We start from the raw sequence: 13,449 nt of genomic DNA, 5'->3' as shown, positions 1-13,449 counted from the left end.
GAAAAAAAATGTTGTACTGTACATATTGTCTGTTACGGAGAAAGAGGGGAAAAGAGAGTGAGAGAAAGAAAAAGAGAGAGAGAGAGGGAGAGAGAGAGGGAGAGAGAGCGAGAGAGAGAGAGAGAGAGAGAGAGAGAGAGAGAGAGAGAGAGAGAGAGAGAGAGAGAGAGAGAGAAAGAGAAGCCAGAGAGAGAGAGATAGGAAGATGGGAGAGAGACAGAAACAGATTTGGAAGAAAACCAGAGACAGTTAGATGTTATTATTTATTGTGCATGGCACGCATGAATAATCTGTTTTGGAGAAACGAGAGAAAAAGAGAGTGATTGAGAGAGAGATTATGTTACCCAAGTGGACCCTGACGTATATCCAGAGATGCCAGGCAGATGGAATAGGAGAGAGAGAGAGAGAGAGAGAGAGAGAGAGAGAGAGAGAGATGAGAGAGGAAGATAGGGAATGAGAGAAGGAGGAAAGAGAGACATATTTGCTTATTATGATATGCTCGAATTAATATAAACACACAGATGGGAGTAAAGAGAGTAAGAGAAGAAGGGAGAGAGAGAGAGGGAGAGAGAGAGAGAGAGAGAGAGAGAGAGAGAGAGAGAGAGAGAGAGAGAGAGAGAGAGAGAGAAAATTGGTGTTGATTATTGATATGCTACCTGAGTGGACCCCTATTCGTATCCACAGGGGGATGCCAGGCAGGTGGCGCAGCTCGAACGTGCCCATGAATGCCAGGATGTCCAGTGCCATGCTGCAGATGTCCGTGGCGTGCCTGTTGCCGTTACGATTGGGCAGGCCTGACGCCACCATGTACGCATCACCAATCGTCTCCACCTATCAGAGAGACACACAACACAGGAGCATGGGCAACAGCATTATAGGCAACAGATACACAGATGTGACTTGTAAATTCATGTTCTCTTGCAGAACCAGACTGAATGTATTATAGTTGATTGAATTGATCGGAGCTAATGCTTTGGTTCAAGGTGCCCCCTTGTGTTATCCCTTATTCACAAATGAGACACACTTCCTCTCCAGGTATACCTACTATAATCCCACCATCTGCAATTGTTCGACATCGCAGCGTCATGAAGACAATGTGTTGGATATTTGGGAGCGTTTATCAGTGTTGCAGACCTTTATTCTTTCTTTTCAGTTCAATCTTCTTTTGGGCTAGCACCAAACTTCCAAAAAGTCCAACTTTTTCTACTCTAGCTTATACTATATTCTATTCTACTCTACTCTAATCTACTCTGCTATATTCTTTTCTACTCTACTCAATTGTGCTCTTTTCAATTCTACTTCATTCCTCCACTCTATTCTATTCTATACTTTTCTCTACTTTATTCCATTGTCATCTCCTCTCACCTCATAGATGTTGTGATTGGCAGTTGAAGTTCTTCCATTTTATTTTGTTTTGTTCTGTTCTATTCAATTCTAGTCCATTCTCATTTCCCCTTACCTTGTAGATGTCCTTATTGTCCAAGATGCTGTCAAAGGCCTCGTATTCTCTTGTATTCTATTGTTTTCTATCATTCTATATTATTCAATATTCTATTCCATCCCATTATCATGTGTTGTAGATCTCGTTGAGCATGTCTACCATTGTTTCCACTGTACTCTATTCTATTATTCTATTCTCTCCTATTCGACCCCATTCTAATTTCTATTTTTTAATTCTGATGTCATGTGCAGGGCTCCGAACCGGTTCAAGGAAAGAAAACGAAAACCGAAAACGAACGGAATTTTACGGAATTTGCACACACAGAGAAGGTGGTATTTGCTAAAATACAGGTCCCGATGACTCCCGAAAGTAATAGCCCAGCCTTGACAACAAATTGCAATGATATGATGCTTAGATGAGTGTAGCCCATCCGATCCATATATGTGGTAGCCGAGCCCATTCTCGGGAAAAATCAACTACATGCTTCGTGGTGCCGCTACGATATAGCCTCATTTTTCGTAGTTGGGCAAGGCGCGCTGTCGTCGAGATTGGGTGAGAGAGAGGGTGAGAGAGAGCGAGTGACAGAGAGAAGCGTGCATTCCGGGAGGGGAGCGCTGTCGTTGTGTCAGCTTCATGCCATGTCTCCCTTCCTCCATTATCCCTAACCTTAACCCTAAACATGGAATAAATACTGGAAACTGAAATGATTATTGAACTGTGTGTAATTGTGTGATGTGTAATGTTAGTGAACTACTGAAACATTGTTCACAAAGATGCTGTTGGTAAACTACATTGAGATATTGTACACAAAGCTACTTTCTATAAATAAAGTAATAATAAAAAAATAATTAAAAAAAACCCTAAACCTAATCCTAACCCTAACCTTAACCCTAACCCTAACCCTAAATTTAAGCCTAAACTCAACCGTAAATCACTTGTTTGAAATTTTTGATTACCGTCGTTTCCAGTTAGCCTTCACTCACGCTTGATTGTTGACGTCCGTCCGCATTATTCTTCCCCCCAGAACCAAGCTACCCCGATTGTCAGTTCCCCCTTTCGTCGCCCAACCACGAGAAACGAGGCTATTCGTAAAGGCACCACGAGGCTTAAAGTTGATTTTTTTCAGTTTTTCTCGTAAAGACTTCACGAAAGGCCCGAGTTACTGTTGAGTAGCCATAGCCATCTATGCTAGCTTCTGGCTTTTCACATACAGGAAGACACAGGAAGTTCAACATGGGGGGCGAATAATCAAATAAACAATTCTTATCTGGTTGGCGATCAAACTTCCAAATCGGAGCGCATTACTCCAATCACAGTTCGGGTGCCATTTGGATCCAAGGATCTGGTAAAGGTCTAGGTAGCAAGTCCAGAAAGTTCAAGATACTCCAGACACGATATACAATGGTCTCTGTGTTTACCTATTGCGTGAAGTCAGACACTACACGCGCTATAGCGTGGGCACCGACCGTACTAGGGAAACAACAACATAGCACCAAAGAAAGTGGATGTAACCAAGAAGCGTCATTTTGTTTCCTTTCCGGTATCCACTTTATGTCGGGTGAACGCCCCTTTAGGAGACCTTCGGTTAGGAGACCTTCGGAGTCCTGAGGTTGAGAATCAATGAAGTCCCCTTAGCGCTGTAGATGGCGGTAGCGCACGTCTTGCGCAAACACCTCAAAAAGAGAAGAAGAAGTAGGGGACAACGCCCCCTTAGGAGACCCAACTTGAGCACACGCTTTTGCATTGAGTGGGCGTGGTTTGCGATATCTTTGTTTGATTCAGTATTTTTGATAGCACGATTCACGTAGACGGCAGCATCCCAGAAGCTACCATACTTCAAGGTGAAGGGCTACAGAGAGAGTAAAAGAGCATCATTGCAGGATCATTTAGCGACGAAATCAAATGCAGAGCCGTAGCATCAATGCAGGCAGCGTGATCATTAGGAGCCTACAGTACAGATAGTCTACACACGGTAGGCGACATGGGTTGGCATCGAGACATCTTGGTAAGATAAATTAAAATGTCCAAATCATGACACAAACTTTTGACTGCAAATTTTGTCATTTATGTCCATCACAGAGCTCCCAAAATCACATACAGCTCCAGGCCTTTTTTATTAGAATAGCATGAAAAAGTTGATTTATTTCCATAATTCCATCAATAATGTTAAACTGTCATGGATTGTAGATTCATGGCCCAGTTTTTTAACTATTCCAACCATTATTTTTTTTCTTTTTATATACGTTGGCCTTCCAGCTCAAAAAACCCATGAATTGGGGAATTCGCATTATTAGAATATTGTTATAAAATCACATTTTTCTTCATCAAAATTCGGGTCACATTATATCAGTTGAAATTTGGTACTTTCTACATAACTTGCAATGGTCAATACTTGGTTAGGACATTCTCTGTCTTCATAATGGCCATGATGCGTTTAACATTGAAGTCAATGGAAAAACAGTGCATGGCCGTTATGGAAGCCCAGATATCCTTGATGCTTTGCTGTCAGCTGTTCTTGTTTGTTGACCTGGTACCCCACACTTCACTCTTCAATATACCCTGTAGATTTCCATGCCACGTTTTGGCGCTAACTCACCAGTTTAATTCTAAATTACCAGAAATAAAACCCCATTGAAAATGAATGGGGTTTAATTTCTGTTGAGTTAGAATTAAACTGGTGAGTTAACACCAAAACGTGGCATGGAAATCTTCGGGTATATTGAAGAGGGAAGTGTGGGGCACCAGGTCAACAAACAAGAACAGCTGACAGCAAAGCATCAAGGATATCTGGGCTTCCATAACTCCCATGCACTGTTTTTGCCATTGACTTCAATGTTAAAAGCATCATGGCCATTATGAAGACAGAGAATGTCCTAACCAAGTATTGACCATTGCATGTTATGTAGAAAGTACTAAATTTCAACTGATTTAATGTGACCCGAATTTTGATGAAGAAAAATGTGATTTTATAACAATATTCTAATAATGCGAATTCCCCAATTCATGGTTTTTTTGAGCTGGAAGGCCAACGTATATAAAAAGAAAAAAAATAATGATTGGAATAGTTAAAAAACTGGGCCATGAATCTACAATCCATGACAGTTTAACATTATTGATGGAATTATGGAAATAAATCAACTTTTTCATGGTATTCTAATAAAAAGGCCTGGAGCTGTATATTGAGCATTGAAGGGTGTAGATTCGAAATATGACATTTAAACGCAAAAACGTATTTTTACGTTTTGGTATACAACGCATGGGCGTGAAAAAGGTATTATTACGTCGTCGGTACTCAATGTGTTAAAAGGCCCGTTAAACACTGCCAGAACGTTAAAAAAGAACGTTATTTTTCGTTCCCAACCGGTTCAGGAACGATATTTTTGTGGCGGAACGAACCGTTTTTGAACAGTTCGGAACGGAACGTTTGAAAAATAATTCAGTTTTCAAGCCCTGGATGTCATGTGCCCTCACCTTGTACACGTCGTGGTTGTCCGCAATTCTGTCAAAGTTCTTGTTGATGTCATTGAGCATGTCTACCACCTCCATGAGGCTATTCTATTCTATTCCGTCCTATTCGACCCCATTCTGATTTCTATTCTTAATTCTGACGTCCCCTCACCTTGTACACGTCATGGTTGTCCAGGATGCTATCGAAGTTCTTGTAGATGTCGTTGAGCATGTTCACCACCTCCATGGGCGTGCTGTAGTGGCAGAGTGTGGTGAAGCCCACGATGTCGCTGAAGTAGATGGTGACCTCGTCGAACAGCTCCGGCTCCACACTGCCCGTCTCCTTCAGTGAGCGCACCACTGGACTGCAGGTGGAGGGAGGAAGGTCGACAGATGTGACAAAGGACAGACAGACATTCGTTCATCTGTTTGTTTGTTTTTCTTTGGTTTTTGTTAGTTTGTTCGTGGTTTCATTTGTTTGTTCGTTTATTAATTCATTCATTCATTCATTCATTCATGCAGGGGTCATAGGTCAAAAGGTGAAAAGTGACAAACGTCCGTTTGTTAATTAGTTGAATGTAAGCCATTCATTCATTCATTCATTCATTCATTCGTTCATTCATTCATTCACCCATTCATTCACTCCATGCTGCCCATCTCCATCATGGAGCGCGCCACTGGTCTGCGAGGGGGGTCGTAGGTCAAAAGATGAAAGGGGACAGATGTTCCTTTGTTAGTTCAGCCATGCATTCGTTCCCGTGTTCATTCATTCATGCATCCATTTGTTGGTTTGTTCTGTGTGTTTGATTTTTCATCCAATCACACTGTTATTACATACATTATATTTATCAGAGGGGGGAAATCATCGCAACATAGGCGGTGTCTATCTATCTATCTATCTATCTATCTATCTATCTATCTATCTATCTATCTATCTATCTATCTATCTATCTCAGGCTCCTAGTACTGACCCAGGCAGTAGTCTGACGTTGAGGTCGTCTGCGCGGTCCCTCTCCGCCTTGTAGAGTGCTGTCCTCTCCTCCACCAGGTACTCCAGATTGCGGGAGTACATCTGTAGTCGTCGGATCAGGTTGCCCATGTAGCTCTCATTAGCCTGGTTGTGGAGGCTGCTTCGGACCAGAAAGACACACATCATGGAGGCTATGTTTATAATTGCTTACAGATGTAGAAAGTTCAATGTAAATTTTGAGAAATTGTATTGGGCATTGCATTGCAAAATGCATTTTATATCGGCTTAAAAAAGAAAGTTCTCAAAATATTTGAATGGCAAGAATTCACACATAGATGAAAGGACGCCTGAAAAGTCGTTTTCAAAAACAAAATGCAAAAGTAAAAAATTACGTTTAAGTCATAAGTTAAATGTAATGCATACATTTTTAAGTGCTGGCAATTAGCGTAGTTTCAGAATTGAGAAAAAAAAAGATTATTAATAATGTGACTTTTTTGGCTGTTTTGTTGAATGGGTTGACTCAAAACGAATTGTCTCTGTTTTGGATGGTAGCCGTTTCTTTTTAGGGAACTTAAAAAAAAAAAAATTGTTCAAATATGCAGTCTTTCATTTCTGTATGTCAGAATCAAAGCATAAACAAAGAAAGCATATCCACAGTGCATGAATGTTTCCACATCAGATTGACACAATCTGCAAGTGCAATCTGCAATTTCAAAAAGTTATGTGTCTAGTTAAGTGTCTAGGTCAGGATGGCACAAACAGTCACCAAGAGAGATGTGAGGGCGCTGGTGTACCTGACGATTTTGCCGAGGGTGATTTCCACCTTCTTGAAGTCGGGTCTCCTCTCTGGATCTTCATCCCAGCAGCTTTTGATCAGTCTGAACACCTGCCCCCATACAGACATGAGAAGAAATAAACACAGAGCAGTCAATGACGTTCTGAAATTTAAGGTGTACTTGTGTAGGATGACGGCCAGGAACATGATGATTGGACCTCTTTTGTAGTATGTGCCATGTACAGTAAGAAGCGTGTAGGGTAATACTTTCATTTTATTTTATTTTAACTGGGCTTTAGTGTACTTACTCATTAGATACAGTGTAATAACTGGTGTAATAACATGTAGTACATGTCATTACATCATACTTTATGTATCTACATACCATAATGAAAATAATGGCCATAATCAGGGTGCGATTTGTTGAAGACCCAGAAGGGGGGATAAGTTTCAGATTTTAAGCATTATCAATGGAGTTACATACCGCAAATATTAAAATGAGTAAGTGCACTGTAACTAAAGCCCTGTTAAAATAAATTGTTACTGTGTGTAGTCCATACAAATCATTTTGGTTGCTTCTGGACACCTTAGGATCAATAAAGTTACTCTACTATATTTAGTTCTATACTCTATGTCATTTTTCCTATGGGTGTACTGACTACATAGAAGTCCTGATAAGTATTGATAAGTATGAAAAAAAATCATTGTCTCTCTACTTGAATCACACATTCCGTACAAATGATATGGCTCAAAGTGCTACAAGTAAAAACTTCACAAGATTTGCTTTAGCTTTCCAGTGGTAAGAAAACGGAACACCAAGGTCATTGTCGCTGGCATGGCCTCTGAGTTACACTCGCGTCCCTCTGGGAGAAAGTAGCAGCAGGGTGACATGGGTGAAGAAAAACTATTTGGTATCGCAATACAACAAAATATACTGTAAAATATGCACACATCACACAGGCCGATGACATGCTGACGTAGGAACAGCAGTAGTCACTCACCTCCTGCTCTCTCTCTTCTGCCGTGTCAAAGTAGAGATCCGGGCGGAAGTAACAGTACAGACTGGGGTACTGAATCCTGGACAACTTCTCTGTGAGGAGGAAAAAGCAGAGGTATCAAAAGTAAAAGTAAAAGTAAAAAAAGAATCAGTTTCTTTCCAAAACAGGCAACTTATCTGAGTTACCAGTACTTGTCTTACGATCAGCAGATTCGGTACTGGTTGGATCAAGTTTGTGGTGGGTCCTTGTTAGGTTTTCAGTGCTTTTTAGCAACAACACTGCTACTGGTGCTTAGCTTAAGCCAGGCTCAAACTACACGACTCCCGATTTTGACGTCGGGTTGCAGCGCACATATACGTTAATAGAATCGCAACTGTCAATCTGTTCCCTGATCATAAAGACCTGAGATAATGGCCGACGCTCTATTTTGAGTTTCGAGTCAAGTCAAGTGTACTTTATCTGCACCTTCCATGGACAGATGCATTTCAAAGTTGCAAGAAGCATTTGAAAGAGTCCAACGCAGCCTTTTATCTTTGAAATTAGTATTAAATGATAAGAAAACGAAATATATGATCTTTGCAAGGAGCCGAAGGAATATCCCTTCTATTCCACCTCTTTTCACTTTGCAGGGCATCTCCATTGAACCGGTTTCCTCCTATAAGTATTTAGGAAGTTAGTTAGCGAAGGACTTGTCCTTTAAGCTTCATGTAGAGCAATTGGTGTCTAAGCTAAAACTAAAGTTGGGGTTTTATTACCGAAATAGTGCTTGCTTCTCTCAGTCTGCAAGAAGAAAGTTGGTAGAAGCTACATATTTGCCTGTTTTAGATTATGGGGACATTTTTTATAGAAATACCACCAAGGCACTTCTACAATCACTTGATTCTACTTATCACTCTACATTGAGATTCATAACTAGAAGAAAGCACTCTACACACCATTGTATGCTGTATGACCTAGTAGGCTGGCCATCACTAGATATTAGACGGTACAAACACTGGCTTCTATTTGTATACAAGGCCATAGTTGGCAAGCTCCCCTTGTATATACAGAGTCTTTTATCTTTTAACAATCAAGGGTATAACCTACGCTCAAGTAGCTACATTGTTTTAAATGTCCCCATGATGAAAACAGAATTTGGTAAAACTGTTTTTATTCATTGTGCCTCAACTGCTTGGAATAAGATTCAGAAATCACTCAAGCTTGCTGGTTTTATGTCTATAGTTGAGTTTAAATCACATCTTAGTGACACTTTTAAATCTGTCTGCACTTGCTTTTAATCTTGTAATCTCCTTCTAATCTTGTTTTATGTTTATTATTTTTATGATTTTATTGCGTAATTTTATCTCTACATCCATTTTAATCTTTTCTGTGTTGTCTGTGTCCTGTCTGTAAAATTGTATTGTGTGCTGCCGCCATGGCCAGGGCTCACTTGAAAAAGAGAATTTTATTCTCAATGTGTTTTTATTCCCTGGTTAAATAAAGGTAAAATAAAATAAAAATTGTAAAAAAGCTATGCAACAGGGTTATCACAGAATTTAGAAATTTCGTTTGACCAGTCTCCAATGTGCAGTTATACAAAAACATATAAATAAGACATTGACAAATAATCTCTCTCACACACACACACACACACACACACACACACACACACAGAGGGAGGGAGAGAGAGAGAGAGAGAGAGAGAGAGAGAGAGAGAGAGTTATGCCGTGTACAGACTAAGAGCGAACGGAGCGAACGGAGCGAATGGAGCGACGGAAGTCATTATTTCTCTATGGAGGGCACGCGACCAGCGCTACCAAAGCGAATTCGCCAGGGGCGAAGCTTCCTGAGCGACCAGAGCGAATTTTAACGATTAAACTAAATCTAATCGGAGGCGAATTCGCTATGACGCGGTTCGGCGAAAACCAATTGGAATGTTCATATCAACGAATGTCCCAGCCTGTCAAGCCAGAGCCATTATGTGATTAGCTAAATCAAACATGTCAATGCTGCGTCTGGAGCGAATTCAAGGCGAAACTTCTTCTGCTACCCACGCTACCAGGCAGCGTAGTTTGCTCTTGGTCTGGACACGGCAAGATTCAGATCACGTGCATGGTCCATTTTCACTACGTAAAAGAATAATCATTACATGTGGATCTGAGAAAAGGGTCGGATGTCAAAGATAAGACAGTTCTCAAGAATCACTGTTCACACTCATTTCCCTTCACCATGACCCTTATCTATGTGGAGAGGTTCATTACACACACACACACACACACACACAGACACACACACACAGACACACACACAGACACACAGAGACACACAGACACACACACACACACACACACACACACACACACACACACACACACACACACACACACACACACACACACACACACACACACACACACACACACACACACACACACACACACACTTTGAACCGGCAAAATTCTATCTAAGTATATCGGTCACAGTGAGGAAATCTTTCCCGACAATCGCTTGCGATGGTCCTACGGGGTAACGATACTCTTGTAGTTTGAGGTCGGCTTTAGTAAACTAGACCCACCTGTCAAGCAGCAGAAAATATTTTGGCCGAGCGACTAGTAGCGAGTTGGTCTAGCACAGCACCATAGGGCAATGATTCTCAATCTTTGGGCCAGGGCTCATTTGTGGGCAGCGAAGGTATTTCTGAACTAAATAATAAACTATTTCAAGGGGGGCCTGCCCTGAAAACATTTTCTAAAACTCTAAATATTTTTTTTGTGTGTATTGCTGTTGAGTATTTGTTTGAGTTGTATGGTTTATTGGGTCAGAGGTGGGCTGTGAACATTTGTGAAAATTTCAAGTGGGCCCCAAGTCGGCAAAGTTTGGGAGCCACTGCCATAGGAAAGAGAAATGGTTGAAGTGTGTGGCACGGCTGTGCTTGCTGGCCTATCATGTGCACCATCTACATGACCACTACACACTGTCGTCACTTTAACCCCCTTAACACAGGTCACTTGGCCCTGCCATGGCCAAACGGTAGGACACTCGTCTACCATGTAGCTGACCCGGGTTCAATTCCCGGCCCGGGTCTTTTGCCGGCCCTTCCCCGTCTCTCTCTCCCCACTCGCTTCCTATCACCACCTTCACTGTCCTATCATAAATAAAGTAAAAATAAATAAATAATAAAAACACTTAACGGATCTCTGGCCTAATGTATAAAGGCATTACTGCCATCACTTCAAGTGTGTGTGTGTATGTGGGGGGGGGGGTCCTCACCAGAGCGGTCTGAGACGGACTCTGTGTAGAAAGTGCACCTGCGCAGCATGATCTCCTGGGCGATGATGGCAAAGCTGTAGACGTCCCCTTTCTGGGAGATACCCTCCTTACGCAGGTGCTCTGGAGCCGTCCACAGGTCTGGGGAGAGAGAGAGAGAGACTTTGACTTTTAAAAAGGTTTTATTACAGACTTCATATAGTTAATACACATAGCCCCTAGGAGCTGACTTTAAAAAGAAAACTTAAATGAATAAATAAAAGATAAAGATACATCTAAACATTCCATCATACTACGCTTACAGGCACCCCAAAAATAAAGCTAAATTCAAGTTCTTCACCTCTGACTGTACACAAGGCACTATTTTGGCACCATACGCTCTCAAAGGAAAGAGAGAGAGAGAGAGAGAGCGAGAGAGAGAGAGAGAGAGAGCGAAGGAGAGAGGTCAGGATGAATGAAAAATGTCCTTGACTCTCGTCCTCTTGATTAGTAATATGACTGGATAAATCAAATAGATTGCCATGATAAATCATTAGAGAGCTTAAATGCACAAAGATTTACAACCACCATAAAGCTGTGATATGTCACATTCACACAGGGCTACTGGATAAAGACCTTAATAGGACAACAATATTTTAATGGCTGCAAAGTTCAAGTTCAACACTTGCATTTGGGTAGATGATGTTTTAGTAGTAGCACACGTCAGGGTGGTGCCACCAATGACGTAGTATATACGTCAGTGGGTGCAACCACAGCTAATGCCACTATTGCATGGATTAAATTATTACTGTTTTGTTACTGGTGAATTATCTAAGAAGTATATTCATTGCACTACTTACCAATTACTAATGAATTTATGGACATTTGCTGTGGCTTTACCAGCTGACGTATGAGCCCCTCAAAAATGCCAGTGACCCATCTACAGCTTATATAACCATTGTCTTTTGTCAGTACTGTAGGCGGTACACATTTTGGAATAGACAGGCATTGTTGTTGTTGCGACAGGGGACCTCTATTGTAGGCTTTCTAAAAAAAGGACCATTCAATAACAAATTCAACACTTTTTTTAAAAACAACCTTATTGAACTTTCCAGGTTTTTTTCAGGTATATGTTTTCGACCGGGTTGGTTTGTCTTTCTGTTTGTCTGTTTGTCTGTCTGTCATCGGGATAACTCAAAAAGTTATGAACGGATTTGTATAAAACTTGAGGAGTTGTTGGAAATGAGAAAGGGAATGAGTGATTAAATTATGGGAGTGATCCGGATCACAATCCAGATCCAAAGATTCTTCACCATTGCGGGCTATGGCGAAATTTGCCATATCAGTTACTGATTCCACAAAAACAAGGCAGAAAGACATGAAAAAAAGGGTGTAACATGGTCAAATGTTCTATCAAACAGCTTCCTTGGCAGAGGTCTGCACTCTCTGAGTGCATTTCTAGTTGTAAACATTGAATCCATGGGGGAGGAGCTTTAGAGGGTTACAGTGTCCATAGCAATAGCAATAAACAATACAGTATTATTAGATAACATTATATTACACGAAGCATTTAAAAAAGAGACTTTATCCAAAACATGGACACAAATACAAACGTGGGCTAGTGGGAATCACTCTTGGGAAGGATAACTGAAAGAAACATCAAATAAGTGTCTCCTTATACTGTACCTCTGCCAGGGACAAGGATAGTTCGGAACCCAAAGTCAGTGATTTTAACCACCATACGGTTGTCCACCACACAGTTTGTGGACTTCAGTCGTCCGTGGACCTCGATATTGCTGGCGTGCAGGTAAGACATGCCCTAAAGATGAGATATGACAGATTTATTTATTTATTATAATTGCCAAGGTTATCAAGTAGGTATTCATAAGCCACATTAAAACACACAGTTGATACTGTTCAAAGTACTGTAGAGTAGAGTAGAGTAGAGAGTAGAGTGTCATTTATTGATCCCGAGGGAAATTAAGGTGTCAAGTAACATACATAAATACAGAAGAAGACTGACCGGAATAAATGGATGAGGAAGAAATAGACAAAATTGACACATATTATAGTTAAGATGTAGAACAAATGCAACAACAACAATTACTACTACTACTGCTACTTTCAAATGTCACCTTGGCGATGTCATACATGACGGATATCTTAAACTCCCGGTCCATGAAGGTATCCTCAGGATACGAGATCTTGTCATTGAGCACATACTACAAGAGAGATTAAAAATAATTATAGAAACTGTATTATACTGTGGATAACCATTCAAATGCAACTGTTTTTTTTACGTATCACACGTCATAAAAATCCTGCAAAAATAAAATCAATATAAACTTTTTTTTGAAAACCTACTTACTCTTAATGAGCCTCTCTCTCCGTACTCAAAAACACCAAAGACGTCCTGGTCCAATCTCACCGTGCCATAGAACTTAGTCAGGTTGTAGTAATCGATATGGAGCAGCTAAAGAAAGACAAAATTAAAGTCAGTGTAATAGCCAAACAACCCGTCACCCATTTCAAGATTTTATTATTGGCCAGAGACATTACCACAAAACTCAAGTTGACCATGGTGACCTGCGTG

The 13,449-nt window shown here is 40.8% G+C and overlaps 1 protein-coding gene across 1 annotated transcript in view; it reads right to left on the bottom strand.

The window, feature by feature from the left end:
* Nucleotides 1–13,449, bottom strand: part of gucy2cb (guanylate cyclase 2Cb) — a 45,927-nt gene that overhangs the window by 6,457 nt on the left and 26,021 nt on the right. Inside the window, exons 15-23 of the mRNA XM_063220894.1 lie at nucleotides 13,225–13,329; nucleotides 12,992–13,078; nucleotides 12,543–12,675; nucleotides 10,881–11,018; nucleotides 7,635–7,723; nucleotides 6,653–6,744; nucleotides 5,860–6,018; nucleotides 5,061–5,253; nucleotides 657–831 (exon numbers count right to left, since the gene is read on the bottom strand). Of these exons, the coding sequence (XP_063076964.1) occupies nucleotides 657–831; nucleotides 5,061–5,253; nucleotides 5,860–6,018; nucleotides 6,653–6,744; nucleotides 7,635–7,723; nucleotides 10,881–11,018; nucleotides 12,543–12,675; nucleotides 12,992–13,078; nucleotides 13,225–13,329 (1,171 nt within the window). The remainder of the gene's footprint in view (nucleotides 1–656; nucleotides 832–5,060; nucleotides 5,254–5,859; nucleotides 6,019–6,652; nucleotides 6,745–7,634; nucleotides 7,724–10,880; nucleotides 11,019–12,542; nucleotides 12,676–12,991; nucleotides 13,079–13,224; nucleotides 13,330–13,449) is intronic.

This window comes from Engraulis encrasicolus, chromosome 17 (assembly GCF_034702125.1).
Source record: "Engraulis encrasicolus isolate BLACKSEA-1 chromosome 17, IST_EnEncr_1.0, whole genome shotgun sequence".
In the NCBI taxonomy this organism is placed as follows: domain Eukaryota; kingdom Metazoa; phylum Chordata; class Actinopteri; order Clupeiformes; family Engraulidae; genus Engraulis; species Engraulis encrasicolus.
The sequence above is the reverse complement of the archived record's forward strand: the minus strand, read 5'-3'. Positions and strand labels throughout refer to the sequence as shown.